At 34.7% G+C, this 14,659-nt stretch overlaps 1 protein-coding gene across 5 annotated transcripts in view; it reads left to right on the forward strand.

Moving 5' to 3' along the window:
* Marf1 (meiosis regulator and mRNA stability factor 1-like protein) overlaps positions 1 to 14,659 on the forward strand; it is a 50,636-nt gene that overhangs the window by 33,068 nt on the left and 2,909 nt on the right. For 2 of the 5 annotated variants that reach the window (XM_071587333.1, XM_071587338.1), the window contains 6 exons: positions 281 to 487; positions 2,841 to 3,111; positions 3,252 to 3,362; positions 4,195 to 4,310; positions 8,397 to 8,552; positions 11,847 to 12,147. In XM_071587333.1, coding sequence (XP_071443434.1) covers positions 281 to 487; positions 2,841 to 3,111; positions 3,252 to 3,362; positions 4,195 to 4,310; positions 8,397 to 8,552; positions 11,847 to 12,147 — 1,162 coding nt within the window. The remainder of the gene's footprint in view (positions 1 to 280; positions 488 to 2,840; positions 3,112 to 3,251; positions 3,363 to 4,194; positions 4,311 to 8,396; positions 8,553 to 11,846; positions 12,148 to 14,659) is intronic. The other 3 variants (XM_071587335.1, XM_071587337.1, XM_071587336.1) reach the window with 3 other exon arrangements.

Below are 14,659 nucleotides of genomic sequence, written 5' to 3' on the forward strand. Positions count from 1 at the left end.
GTTAAAAAGTATTTTCAATAGAAAAAGAGCCAAATAATAATAAATAATTACCATAGGGGTTAGATGAGGTATTTGGTTAACTTAAAATTTGTTGTGCCAATTAATGAATGGGAATTAAGTAATTATTTTTTTTATGTATGTTTCCTCTTTTCGTTTTTAAATAGGTTTTATACTAGGAATGCCAATTATACTCATAAAAGTTAACTTTAACAAAACAGTATTATTGATTGTTTCTCTAGTGTAAAAGTCTGTATATAATTTTTTTCTTTAATCCTTTAAGGTGAAAGAGTCTCCGTGGGGCCCCTTACTGTCGTTGGTGGATCAAGGAGTTCTGTATCAACTAGAACTTCAAGTGAGATGCATTCTGTTAAATTCTCCAAGTGGCAAAAGAACTTTGAAGGATTTTATATCCCAGTTTGAATGGAAGTATCCTGGTCAGACATGTAATATTGAAGTTTTACGAAAAGAACTATCGCATGTTTTTCAGGTAAGCGGTTTTTATTTTTTATTTTATTTAATCAGTAAACATCTGAAAACCTTTTTTTTTTTGGCATTTACATCAAACTTTAAACAATGATAAAAAACCATAAACACAGTAATCAACCCGAAGGTCGGTTTAGTAGGTGATGGTAGAGTTCACCCAGTACTAAGCCTGACGGCGTGTGAAATTCACACATCAGGGTAGGGGGGCCAGTTCCTTTCCCTGTGCCGGTTATGGTTTCCCAGGAAGACCTGGTACCCAAAAAATCACTTAGCTTGGGTAAACAATGATATATATATATATATATATATATACTACCTTGATCAAAAATTTCCCGGAATTTATTCAGAAAATTAAAAATACAAGTTTATTCATCTAAATCTATATTGTCCCCTTCAAAGTAATCCCCATCGACTGCAACACACTTATGCCAGCGCTTGATCCAATCCTCGAAACATTTTTTATATTCGGTTTTCGGTATGTCCATCAGTGCTTCCTGCGATTTTTCCATTACTTCCTCTCGGCTGCTAAAACGCGTTCCCCGTAATGGTTTTTTAACTCGATTGAGCAGAAAGAAGTCACAGGGAGCCAAATCAGGTGAATTCGGTGGCTGTTGGATGGTATTTGTTGCATTTTTCGTCAAAAAATTACGAATAATGATAGCACTGTGCGACGGTGCGTTATCATGGTGCAAAATCCACGAGTTTTCTGCCCACATTTCTGGTCTCTTTCGGCGAATTGCTTCACGCAAACGTCTCATAACGCCCAAATAATACTCTTTGTTTACTGTCTGGCCTTCTGGCAAAAATTCATGATGCACTACACCGTTGTAATCCATGAAAACCGTCAGCATTGCCTTCTTTTTTGACTGAAAACGACGTGGTTTTTTTGGTCTCGGCTCATTTGGTGAACGCCATTCACTTGCCTGATGTCTGGATTGCGTGTCGTACTCATAAACCCACGTCTCGTCTCCAGTAATGATCCTTTTGATGAATGTGGGATCGGATTCAGCCTCGCAAATCATGTCTTTTGCGACGTCAACACGGTCTCTTTTTTGCATGAAATTGAGGTCTTTTGGCACCAACTTTGCTGCTACACGACGGAAACCCAAATCATTAACCACAATGTCTTGGGCGGATCCATAGGCAATGTTCAAGTCCTCCGCTATTTCTCTGATGGTTAATTTGCGGTTATTGACCAACATTTCTTTTACTTTATCAATTTTTTCACCGACTTTCGATGTCGATGGTCTGCCACTGCGTTCATCATCTTCGATTGACTCACGACCACTTCTGAACCGCTCGTGCCACTGGTAAACGACCGTTTTTTTTAGAGAATCGTTGCCGAAACACTTTTCCAACATTTCCAACGTCCGTAGTAGTTTTGCCACTAAATCCGTTTTTTACGCAAAATTTAATACAAGTTCGTTGTTGCAAATTTAAATCCATTTCTGCAATTGTAAAAAATCGCCAACACACACAGAGATAGATGTACTCTTGGCTACGTAACTTTTGCAAATGTCAAGTTATGACACTAAGATTTAAAGGGAATATCAACAACAGATGTACCAATTTAACAAAATAAACAGAACTCAAATCGGAACGATGGGAGCGCCACACGGTGGTTATTCCGGGAACTTTTTGATCAAGGTAGTATATATATATATATATATATATATAATAATGGACATTATAATAAACACCCCAGCCCTAAGTGGAGAACACTCCTAGGGGGGAATCAAACCTGTGGGTTGGCTAAGGAATACTTTATGCCTCCACCCCTGGTGCCAGCCCAATAAATTGAATCTGTGTAGATGTACTATTTTAAAAATCATGAACTTCATTGGCGTTATTCAAAGGAAATAATTTTGTTTCATTATGTCTTTTCCATTGTTCATTATTTTATCATAATTTATTTTGTGCAGAACTTTTCACTATTTTATCAAGTATGAAGTAAATTTTACAGCAGGGGTGATAGTTATGCTGTATTTCATCTTATGATCTTGAGCATGACTCTATCATAGTATGTCATAGTTTTTAAGTTTATTTTTCTCTCCAATCACCACTTAACCAGTAAAATGAACTTCTAAAGTTAGTTATGCGAAATTTACATTCACCCTTGTTTTGATTCCTTGCCAAGGATAGTAATAAACAGATTATGGTGTAAATCTCCTTGGCCTGATAAAGATTATTTAATCCATTTGTTGTTTCACAGCCATATTAATTTTCTTACTTCCAACATCCAACATTTTGCTGGGTTTGTTTTCAGATGTCAGTGAAACAATTTTTCCTGTAGAAGTGAGATCTATTTTTATCACTATTTTTGTGATGTTATATAGGTATTGGCTTTTTATTTGCAGTTTAAAATGGAAAATGAAGCAGAAATATTGATGTTAACCCCATTAGAATTGTTCGGTCAAGAACTGTTAATACTACTTGGAGAATCACCTGCTAACCGAATTACACTGTCATCCCTTGAGTATGCATATCTGGAACGATTTGGGGTGGCTGCTTGTCCTGCGCGTCTAGGATTCCCATCATTAGCGGCAGCTATCCATGCCTCACATAAAATAATATCATTGAGAGGGCGTGGTCACAAACGCTGTTTATTCCTTAATCCTGAATTAACAGGTATGCAACAGTTTTCGATTTTATTGTTCGCATTTAATGCCTACTTGCTCAAATATATTTTTGCCTTTTTTCCTGGGTTACTTATAAAATAAAAATCTGAAAATGAATAGGGGCCTAATTTTTTCCTTCACACATTACAGGAGTAGGATTGCAGCTCCCTTTACAGATAATGGGACTCCATGAAAATTCAAAGGAGTGCCATGGAGATAATAAAAGTAGCTCAAAGGAACAAACAGATGACTCAAATAATGGTGAGTTGTGTGTATGTCTAAATCAGTGTGCTTTTTGTAGCATAATAATCATAATAAGGAATTATATTTTCTTTTATGCCAGCTGAAATACATCTTCACTTCAACGATCCTTTATTCTTGAGCCTTGTGTATTGATATAAACAAACAGATACCTAGTAGGAAAAATATCCTAATCACAGCAGTACAAATAACTACTTACGTGTCCTACTAAAATTTATTTAACTGTCGAAAGTGTACCTGGGACATGTTACCCTTAGCATCTCTTATCATGTGTCCATTACTTCTCATTATGTTGGACAAAATGCTGATATTTTTACCTCCTATTTTACTAATTTCATATGCCATTAAAATCCATGATATTGGTTCAAAGATATCATATGTAACTCAAGGGAAAGTCAGTGTGGACCTTACACCGTTCTCTATTAAGGATATTCAATGCTTTTTGAATTGTGATTCAATGATATTTAAATATAGTTCCATGCAACACTGTAAACTCAGGAATGTGATGAGGTTCATTCTCCCTTGGAATGGGGATAAAAGTTTTGAAACTGAGAAGGGAGGAAAAATGCTGAAATAACAGGTTCTTGCAAAATTTGATCCAGTATGAGTTGGTAGTTGTTGAAATTTTCAATTGCTAGAAATATCTGCCTTCCTTGAGAGCTCAATGTTTTCTCATCCCATTTTCTTTCAAACTGCTACTGGAACAAAACCTCCCAACTTAACTCTTTGCATGGTGTGTAATGGCTTTCCAGATTATTTATATTAATGAACACATCATCTGACCTGCTAGTAATTTTTTTTAGTGCTAATGAATTTTTTCTTTCATACAAAGTCCCACAAAATCATGATGCCTTTCCTCAGCCCATGGATGATGTTATGGCTGAATTGCAACATCTTGTAAAAAGTGAAGAGAGAGCACAGATGAACAAGGATGAATCCCCTCCTCAGGTATTATATATCAATAATCTTTCATGATCCTGGAGAAATTTTAGTAAAATGGAATTATGACTTACACCACTTCTACTTTTTTCTTTCTCTTTACTCTCTTTAAGAGTTCTAAGTAAATGTGAAAGTAATAACATTGAATGTAAAACACCTTAGTGCTCATCTTGTCTAAATATTAATATACAACAATACCAAGTTTGTCAGTGGATCAATTTTCCTCTGTTTAAAACTTAGTCCATTTCTGAGGATAAGAACTACATAATTGCCAAAAGAAGATCCTTGTTTTTTAGTGATAATTCTTGGTAATTTTTGGCAGAATGTTTAATCTGGGAGAGGGTTGAAGGATATCCATTTCATTGCAACCACTTCAATAGGTCAGAGAGTTTCAGGTATGGGATATGATGTCAGACATAATGCCGAATACGAAAGGATCTGGTATAGTAGGAATGTAAAAGTTCCTCTATCATTTCCTTTTTGACTTTTGAAGCGAATCTGATCCCATAAGTATAAAGAATAGGATCCCATAATAAGGTAAAGCATTGGAAGAAGGTCCTATCAGTGGACTACTCTCTACTGGATCTTCAACTAAAATCATTTTTTTAAATTGCTGTGGTAAATCTACTACCTTTAATTTTCATTGCTACCATTGGTGATTTATATTATGCTAAAATGGTAATTAAAGAAGCATAATATAGTATTAGTTTTATAGTAAGTGAGTATTTGACTTGTTAGTGATCAATAATAGCATTATATGAGCTTTAGATTTCTATTTTTTTAAATTTCTTTGCTATCAAAACTGCAGTTGATCCCATAAAAATAGGGACCAAGTCAATTTTACTAAGTTCAATTTCTCATCACATCACACACAAACTAATCAAAAAATTAAAGTCATCAATTCCATAAAAGAAAGGCATAGAGAGTTGGTTTCCAGTCACATGAGTGTTCTCAAGTATAAAACATCAAATGAACAAAGACAAAAGGAGTCCTCAGTAGAGACTTGATTAGCCTTCAAATAATTTCCTTCTTCGATCTATTCCATATGCTGAAGAAAATACTCCTTAAATCATGACACCTGTTATGGCAAGCAATTGTCCCTATTAAATTTCATCAAAAAAGTGAACATAGAACTCCAAAAATTCTCTAACAGGAATATCCAATGGTACAAGCTGTAGTCAAGAGGCTGAGCCTAAGTACCTTGACTCATTTTTATTTCTTGATTCAGATTTGATAGCAGCAGCTAGTATCATTTTTTGATGGCTGATTATAACTGCAAGGTTTCTGATATACTGCTGACAAAAGCATCCCCTACATGAAAATTTAAAAGTACACAAAATTATGCTAAATCCTTGGTGTGGTGATAATCTTAATTTCATTTTAAGGTTCCTGTTGAGGCTAATTGTAAATAGGATGTTCTCAAGCCGGTACAGAATAATTTCTGATACAGAATCCCCTCTACTGATGAAGTGATTTTATCAAACTTGTTAGGCATATAGTTTTACAATAAGAACAATGCAATTGCATTTTAGTTTTGATGATTCAGCATATGTGGAAGTGCAACAGGACTTTCTCAGTTGAATGAAACTACTTGATGTTTTATTGTAGTCAGTACTCCATGTGTATGGAATTCTGTTGTACTCTCTTCTGTTTCTCATTTTTAGTATGTATAATTGTTAGAAAAGAGACAATATTTTTACTCAAATAGTATAGTTAGTGAAAGTTCAGTTAGAAAAACTTCATTAGCCCTATCTGATGTCCAACATCAGCCCAGTAAAATGTTCATTTGATGGATTGATCTTAAATAGTATTTATTAAAGTTATGAATTTGTAGGGAATATACTTTTATCAATTGCTAATGTGGTGATTCACATAAATTCTGTTTGGAATGGTAAAATTGAATCTAAATGTATTATAAATACAATTCTTCTTCTTTGCGAATTCAAAATCATGTTAGTGTTTCTTCTCATTTTCCAAAACTTCCCCTGATATGAAAAGGAATCTCATTAATATTTCCTACCCACCCCCTTTTGATCCACACTTTTCATATAAGCAAAAGCATTGAGCTAATATAAGGCAAAATCACTTATATTAGCCAAGAGCATGTGGAACCTTGACTGTGAATGCTAGTCACATTTGCATGATGCCACAATATATATATGCATTAGTTAATCATTCAAAATATGGATTTTTAATGTAGGTGTATGCCTTTTAATGCACGGTTTTAATTGGCAATACAAAAAAAGTAATCAGTGATATTGAGGATTATATTTCATATGGCATAAACAAGTATTTTTAAACTTAAGGCATTTGTTAATATATCACCTGTTTTATTGGATTTGATGTGTAACATTTCTTTGTGTTATCATCTCCTCCATTGAATTTTAATGAAATACTACACATTAGAATGAAAAAACCTGGTGAAGTATGTAAAAAATATGTAGCCATGTCGTCCAGGAAGGAAGAGGTTGGGAAACATGAATGTCTAGCTTATAAAATGCATGTTTCATGATACTTTTCAATATGATAGTTGTGCATGTGCCTCAATTTTTCTGGAAATAATTTTTGTGCTAAAAAGCTCCAATTGTTGCATGAGGAGCTTTAAAAGAGTATTGGTTATCTAAATGATTATGAAAATACATCTGTACATTCACACAAAATTTAATGCATAACTGCTGTAAAATTATTGGGTAGTTGAAATGATTTTTTTGGAGCTTAATGCTTTTATCTGGCTTAAATACATGATATAATTTTATAGTTTGTCTTTTACTGTTATAAAAGTGCTGTTAAGATATAATTTTGCATATCCGATTCACTGATTCCATAGAGGTGCAATGGAGTATCATTGAGTCTTATAATGTCTATTTCATTTATGATGTCACATAAAAAGCATAAATTTTCATGTAAAACTTAATTTATAACTTAAAAATTTTTATGTTTTGATTATCCCTGGGACTCTTCTTTAAACTTTGCAAATGCTTCAGTGTTACACAATTCTAGTTTTGTTGCTATAAAAAGTATATCAGAATTTATGTCATCATTGAATATATAGTAAGATCCAAAGAAACCGTGGTAGATGCTGCAACAGTAACTTTTAACGGAATCAACCACTAATATGCATTCCAATACAACAATTTGAGTGCAGCAATCATTCGCCTTGACCGGGATTTGAACCCAAATCCCAGATCTTGTTTTGTTAAAGTCCCCAAAAATTTCAGAGTTGCAGAGGATGCCTCAATAACTTAACTGGGTAAAGCACTCGAACTGGATATTGAAGGATCCGGGTTCGAATCCCGTTCAAGGCGAATGATTTTTACACTCTGAAATTGTTGCATTGAAATATATTGTATCTAAAAAAGACCTGGAATGATGAAATTAATATATTTAATAACTTATCTTCATCCTAATACTTAAGTAATAAAGAAAATTAAGTTACCATTCATGCTTTCCTAGAGGAAGCCACAAGCTAGTGCATAATTTGTTTTCCAATGTAGCTAGTAGGCATCTCTGTTATTAATTTGTGTCGGTTTGTTTAGTTTGGGAAGCATAATTATTTCTAATTGCTCTATTGCCATGGTAGTCAACCCAAAGTTTGGTGTGTGTGGGTAGGGCTTAATATATATTTATTATATAAGCATGTGAAATTCACTCGTTATGATAAAGGTGACAAGTCTTTTCTGTTCCTCAATCTGCTTCCCAGAAAAGCTGATAATGAATTGCAGACCTTCGGCTTGGGTTTTTCAGTCTCCTCTTAGTCATCATTTCAAATTCAGTTAATTTAATTTCTTTATGCTTTTATTGGAAAAGTTTAATTGGGTGATGTGAAATTTTGAAAAATCTAATGGATGAACATCCATTGATATATTTTTTTTTTTGCTCTTCATTAAGAATAACCTTTAGGGGCAAATTGAATGCTCTTGGATCAACGCACCTTAACCGTGTGTCCAAATATTATCAACTGCCATCCTCCAGGATTGGCCTATCATGATATGGTACCAAAAAACCTGAAGTGCTTTGTTTCAAAAGTATGTCCGTTTTTACATGTGCTTTGGTATGAACTAGTTTTGTCTTGCATCTTTTCATCCCATAACTAAGGTGTTCAACTCTGAGCTGTCCATTGTGGCTAAGTTTGCACCTTTTTCAACTCATCCTGTGCTATGGGATAACCATGGTTGGGGCTGCAGCCAACCAATGTCACCTGTTTATCCCCTCCCTCCTCACTTCTACAGACCCTCAATGCAAAGTTTCATGGTATGTTGTGGCTCCTTAAAATTTGTTTGTATTGTCCCATTTCAGTTTTTTAAGGCTGACATAATCTTACTGTCTTTCACAATAATTGTAATATCAAATTTATGGTAACTGAGGCAAATGTTTATCAGCTTTATACCTCACTATCAAGGATATTAAAATACAAGAGGTTGAAAGCAAGTATGGAGAAGAGAAAAGCCAGTTTGTGGATGATCAAACTGTCTTCATTGGTGGTGTTAGACTACATAGTTAATTAGATGCTTGTGCTTAAATCATCATGGCTACGATATGCGCCATGTAAATAGAATAAACATTGCATGAAGAATGTTTGCTAGCTACTTTTTTTGGCAAAATTAGATGTAAATATATAGTTCTTTTCATGTTTTCTTTTAAATTTGAAATGTCTTCCTTGTTAGTTTCATAAAGTATCATTTTTCATTTCCATTGGATAACAAGAGCATGAAAAACTTTCTTTGAATTATAAGATGTTATGAATCAAGCATTTCTCATTTTCATTATTTGTCTTTACAGACATGATCACATTTTGTCACTCATGTGCTGAAAGTTATTTTCTTGCAAATGGTTTTAGACAATTAACTCATGAATTTATTTATTCAGAATTAAGAGAAAAGTGGCAGGGTATAGATATGAAAACTAAATCAGTTTGTAATCAGTAATTTTCAGCTTTGATTCTTAAACAGATGATGTGACCTTATGAAGGTAATCAATGAGGTGTCTCTGGAATTTGAAATAATTGCATTAATCTCCAAGTAAAGGAACTAATTTACGTACCCTGATACATTTTACTTTCTTTTTGTCTGTAATGATAATAATGTACCCATTTTTCTGCAACTTTTCCAGTTTGGTATAAGTTTCTATTTCTGTGATTCATTGTTATTTTCATGAAACATATGACCTTCAGTTATTTTCAAATTCAGTAACTTTCTATTTTTCCACTCTTATTGCAATTCATTTTTGTCTTTTGATGTATTATAGACAAGATTCTTTTTCAATATTCTACCTTGTAAGGCTTCAAACAGGAAACTTACCATGGATGCAAATACAGTATTGTTCATCGCGTTGTATTTGTTAAGTATTAATGCAAGTGGCAGTGAGGAATGCATTATTTTTTGTAGAAAAATCCAAAATGTTCTTAAAAGCATTAAAGACCATACCTAAAAGCTTCGCCACTAACGCAAAGGCATGGACAACATTGTGAGGGTAATTTGAAAAGTTCTTGGAATAGAATAGAAATAACAACTTGACCTCAGTGACACATTTTTATTTTTCAATGTAGTCTCCCTTTCACTAATACACTTGGTCCAGTGGTGTTTTAATGTCTTGATTCCATCTAAAAAATTAGATTCCTCCAGGCCTACAAAATACCAGTCTATTTTGGCTGTTATTTCTATGTTTAAGTTAATCTCGATCCACCAAGGAAAATTTTCACCTTTTGGAAGAGATTGAAATCTGATGGAGTCAAATCAGGGGAATAAGGCAAATGTAGCAACAATTTTTATCTTAGTTAACTTATTTTTGCCATGGCAATGACCCTTTTGTGTGGGCATGAATTTTTTTGATGGAAGATGATGTTCTTCCTTGCCAATCATGACCTTCTTTGTGTATCTTTTGCTGTATATAAGCAGAATCTCTTTCTCAACGAAGTAAACAAAGGCCATCAACCCTAGTCTTAGCTTTTTTTTGGTGGTGGTGAATCAACGTTTCCCCTATGTTGACTGCTGTTGTCTCTCTGGGGTATAGTAGTGGAACCAAGTTTCATCTGTGGTCACAAACAAGTGCAGGAAATCTTGTTAGTTGCTCTTAAAATGGGTCAAACATTGTTCAAAAATTTCCATTCTGATGCATTTTTAATCTTGCATCAAGAGTCGCGGTACCCATCTAGCATATAATTTTCTTACATCCAATTCTTCTTTTAAAATGTGATATGCCTGTTGAGATTACATCCCTACAGCTTCAGAGATTTCTTGCACTTAAAGTCAAAGATTTTCTATGACCATGATATGCCCTTTTGCAATAATTTTTGGAGTAGTGGCTTATTTTGGCCAACTTTTTGTTGCATGTCCTTTATCCTTCAGTTCACTGAGGAGGCCTACATGGTAGCTAAAATACGTGTATCCGACGCACACTCACATCTCTCTGTTTTGCTAATTTTGCTCAATTTGAGAAATATTCTCCCTGTTTTGAAGGCCTTATTGATTCTGTTATTGTTTTTGTGAGTGCTAGCGAGTGTGTCTGCTCTGTGGTTGTCCCTGGCACGGAATTAATCACTGTAAACAGTCACGGATAGTGTATGTATATCTGTTTATAAACTGAGGTATCCTTGCCGGAGTCCCTTTAATCCTATGAATATTCTCAATTGGGTTTGAGTGTTTGGGTCTGTAGTTGGTCCCTGGCAAGGAAGTAACATTCCTGAAAACTACTGCAGAAGGGTGTTCTGGTTGAGAGGTGCTGGTTGGTCCCTACCATGGAATGTCTTTTCCCTCAATCTATCACAACAAAAAATTTTGTTTTCATCGCGGGACAAGTGGTACTAACTTAATGTGGCTATAGGACTTCTCATTTTATTACATTAATTTACAAGGCTGTAGGGCTCAAGTTCTTAGATGATATTTGTTGTTCAAGGAATTGTATGGTGTGTATATTATGGCAGAAATTATTCCTAAAATGTAAGCAGCTACTGGTATCGTACATGTAGTTTAAATAACTATCTGATACTACTGTGAGTGGTTAGTTGTCAATGAGTTTTTTAGCTTAAAAAATACATGATGAATTAAGTTTTGCTATTCTTATGAGAATTTTGAGGTAGGGTGTGTAGGGGAATGTAAAAAGAAAATGGAATCAGGAAAACAAATGCAGAAGTGAAAGGCATGTTTCGGGGAGTCGGTAGTTGTACGTAATAAATCCAAGGGAGAAAAGAAAATTGATTGGTCACATAATATTGAAGACTGATAAAGGGGATAAAGTTATGCAGTTGAGGTGTAGGGATGGATAAAATAATTATGCCCAATGCACTGGAGGCAGGAGTGTTAAAAATTCAATTAAGAATATCTGGTTTGATTTACTTTAGAATGGAAAATGTCGTTGACATCCCTTATTGTTTTGATCCACATGCAAGTCAGATGGATGTTTCACGTTGAGCACTCTTTGACAACAATCTTGCCTCTTGAATGTTTTCAGTCTTGACTTCTGTTTAATATTAACCCATGGTTAGTGAAAATTGAGGGCTACTAAATTGTTAAATATTGCATACTAATTAATTTATGCTATCATTTTCAGCAGATTTCTTGTGACTGGCCTCAAGTTCCTACTCCTCTTGTGCAGGCATCTGTACCAACACCACCACCTCCCACTGCTCTTCCTTCACAGCCATTGTCCTACTCTCTGATTGCCCCCTGCCCTGTGGCTCCACCAGACCCCAGTGAGCTACCACTTCCTTTTCTAGGGCCATCGAAAAATGATGATAGATCCTCCCAGTTGTCCTCTGTTGTAGATGCCTCAAGCAATACAGAAACAGGAGCTTCACATACCAACCTTCCCCTTTCTCCCAACCCAAGTGGAACTGGAAACCCAGCAAGAAGTAAGTGTTTGAAAAATGTTTAAAATTGTAATAGTTTAACAAAATCTTTCTAAACTATTATACTTCTTTTTTATTTCTCATATTATATCATTCAGTTTTATCTTATAAGCTAGGCATATAAATTGTAATTTAAGTTTTCTACAAGCTATGTTATCATTCATGCAGGAGAAATGAGTGAGTGCTGGGCTCATTATAATCTGAATATATGTCATATAAATTAAAAGAATATTTCATTCAGAAAACCCTCCCTGATATGGGCTCCCACGTAATCCAGACTTGAGCCCATATATGTACTGCAGATGGCTTATTAAGGGTTATGAGAGACAGCACTGCTGTACTTTGCCAAAAAAGGTTAACCTGTAAGTTTCTATTAATATGGTTGAACATAATTTTAGTATTTCAATCAATATTCCAATTGGACATTTGAAATTATGAATAAAGTATTGTTGCATGAAGCTTAATTCATATGTTTATCTAAATTTTTCTTAATTTGGAGACTTACATGTTAGACCTGTATTTGAAATAGGTGGCTACTTCTTTCCATGAGATTTCGTGATTTTCCAAATACTTTTAAATTACAATGCATCTTATGGTAGAAAACCTGAAGTATGAGGGTAATCCCAGAAGTGCCCAACCTACCAAGGAAAACACTAAAATTTGGGAGAAAATATAGTTCTAAGTTTTTCTTTTTTCTAGACTAAGTCTCCTTTTAGGTCGATTCCCTTTCCCCAGTGGTTGTCAATAGCTTTGATACCCTGTTTATAGTGAGAATCATCAAGCTTCTCAAAATATCCATCAACCACAAACCACCTCTTCATTGCTTGCCAATCTTTTACCACCAAGCCAATTTTTCGAGTTTGGAAACAGAAAGTAATCAGAGAGGCTAAATCTGGCAAATGGGGTGTGTGAGGAAGTAATTTGAACTCTAAACTAGTTGATTTCGCCAATCTCGCTAATGGTTGTGTGAGCTGGTGCAATGTCTTGATGGAACAAAACTTGCTTTTTTGTCAAATGCAGCCTTCTTTTCCTTTTGTCATTGCTTAAACACCACAATAAGCTCGCATAATACTCACTGTTGACTGTTTTCCTTCCTTAAGACAAATAAAATTATCCCACACGCTTCTCAAACACCTGGTGCCATGACCTTACTTGCAAATAGAGCTGTCTTCGCCTTCTTTGGAGCTGATTGTTTCCTTTTAATCCACAGTTTTGAATATTTCTTTGTCTGGAGTGTGAAGTGATGGATCCATGATTCATCCATGGCTATGTATTGAGGAAAAAACTCGGCTGAAACTTCACCAAAAGCTCAATTTGAAACATGTTTATGATGCTGTTTTTGTTCCATTTTGTTCTATCAGCACCCAGCTTGCACTCACCTTTCGTGCATCAAAATTTTGTCAAGATTTCAGCAATTTTTAACATGCCTACCATTCTGTTAGCTGGTGCACTTTGTAGACAGTCATCCAATACCATTTTGAGGATTTTATCCATTTCTGGCATAATCACTTAATTTGGTCAACCACTGCGGTGTTCGTCTTAGTAGGTTGTACAGCCTCATTTAAACTCTACCACCCAATATTTTACTGTTTTAAACAAAGGAGTAGACCCCCCCCTCCCAGAGTAGAATCTAGCTCCACTTTGATATAGGTTGAACCGAGGCCTTTCAAATGAAAGTATTGTATCACATAGCAATTGTAAAAATTTCCATGCTTACGAATCCACCGAGGACGTTTACTATTGATGACTATCAAACCAATACTAAACAATGTAGTGTTGTCTATTTTCAAACTAAAGCTTTATCTGGTTGTTACTTTCTACCATAGTCATTCTTTCCAAAGAACAACAGCCATCTATATGAGGTCAGGTACATCTGGACTTAAGAACTGATGACGGTAGTGACAAAGAAGTCTGTTAGTGAAAGAAAACATGATTTTATAAATTAGTATTAAATAAGAATAAGTTCATTGAGAAATTGAATATGGACGTCTCTCTTGAGAGTTTGGTATCATCCGTGAGTATATCTAATCAGGGTCTATTTATTTTTTCTTGGGTTTTTTATAAATTTGGCAGAAAATATACAAGCTGGACAAAGGGAATCCAAGGTTCCCAGCTGAATAATTAGTAAAAAATACATCTGTGTTAATGCTGATCTTGGCTGCAAGTTGAAGTGTTGTTATGGGTTAATATAGACAACCTTAAACTATGATGATGATGATAATGAATGGAATTTCTTTACCTTAAAAAAATTTGGCAAATGAATAGTTTATCAAGGTAATGACAACAGGATGGCTCCATAATCAATCCACTGCTAACATCAGTAAATGCAATCATGGCAATATTCATTGGTCAGCCACTGATTAACTCGGTTAACTGCATACCACCCTGTCCAAGAAATTTGCCTGGGGCCATAAAAACTTTATTTTGGATTATTTAGTCTACATCGATTTTTTCCCCTTTAAAGTACTCTCCATTCGTTGCTAAGCACTTATTCCATCTTCTTGGTTTAAAATAA

Source organism: Hetaerina americana, unplaced genomic scaffold (genome assembly GCF_022747635.1).
Source record: "Hetaerina americana unplaced genomic scaffold, ioHetAmer1.1.p SCAF_3, whole genome shotgun sequence".
Lineage (NCBI taxonomy): Eukaryota > Metazoa > Arthropoda > Insecta > Odonata > Calopterygidae > Hetaerina > Hetaerina americana.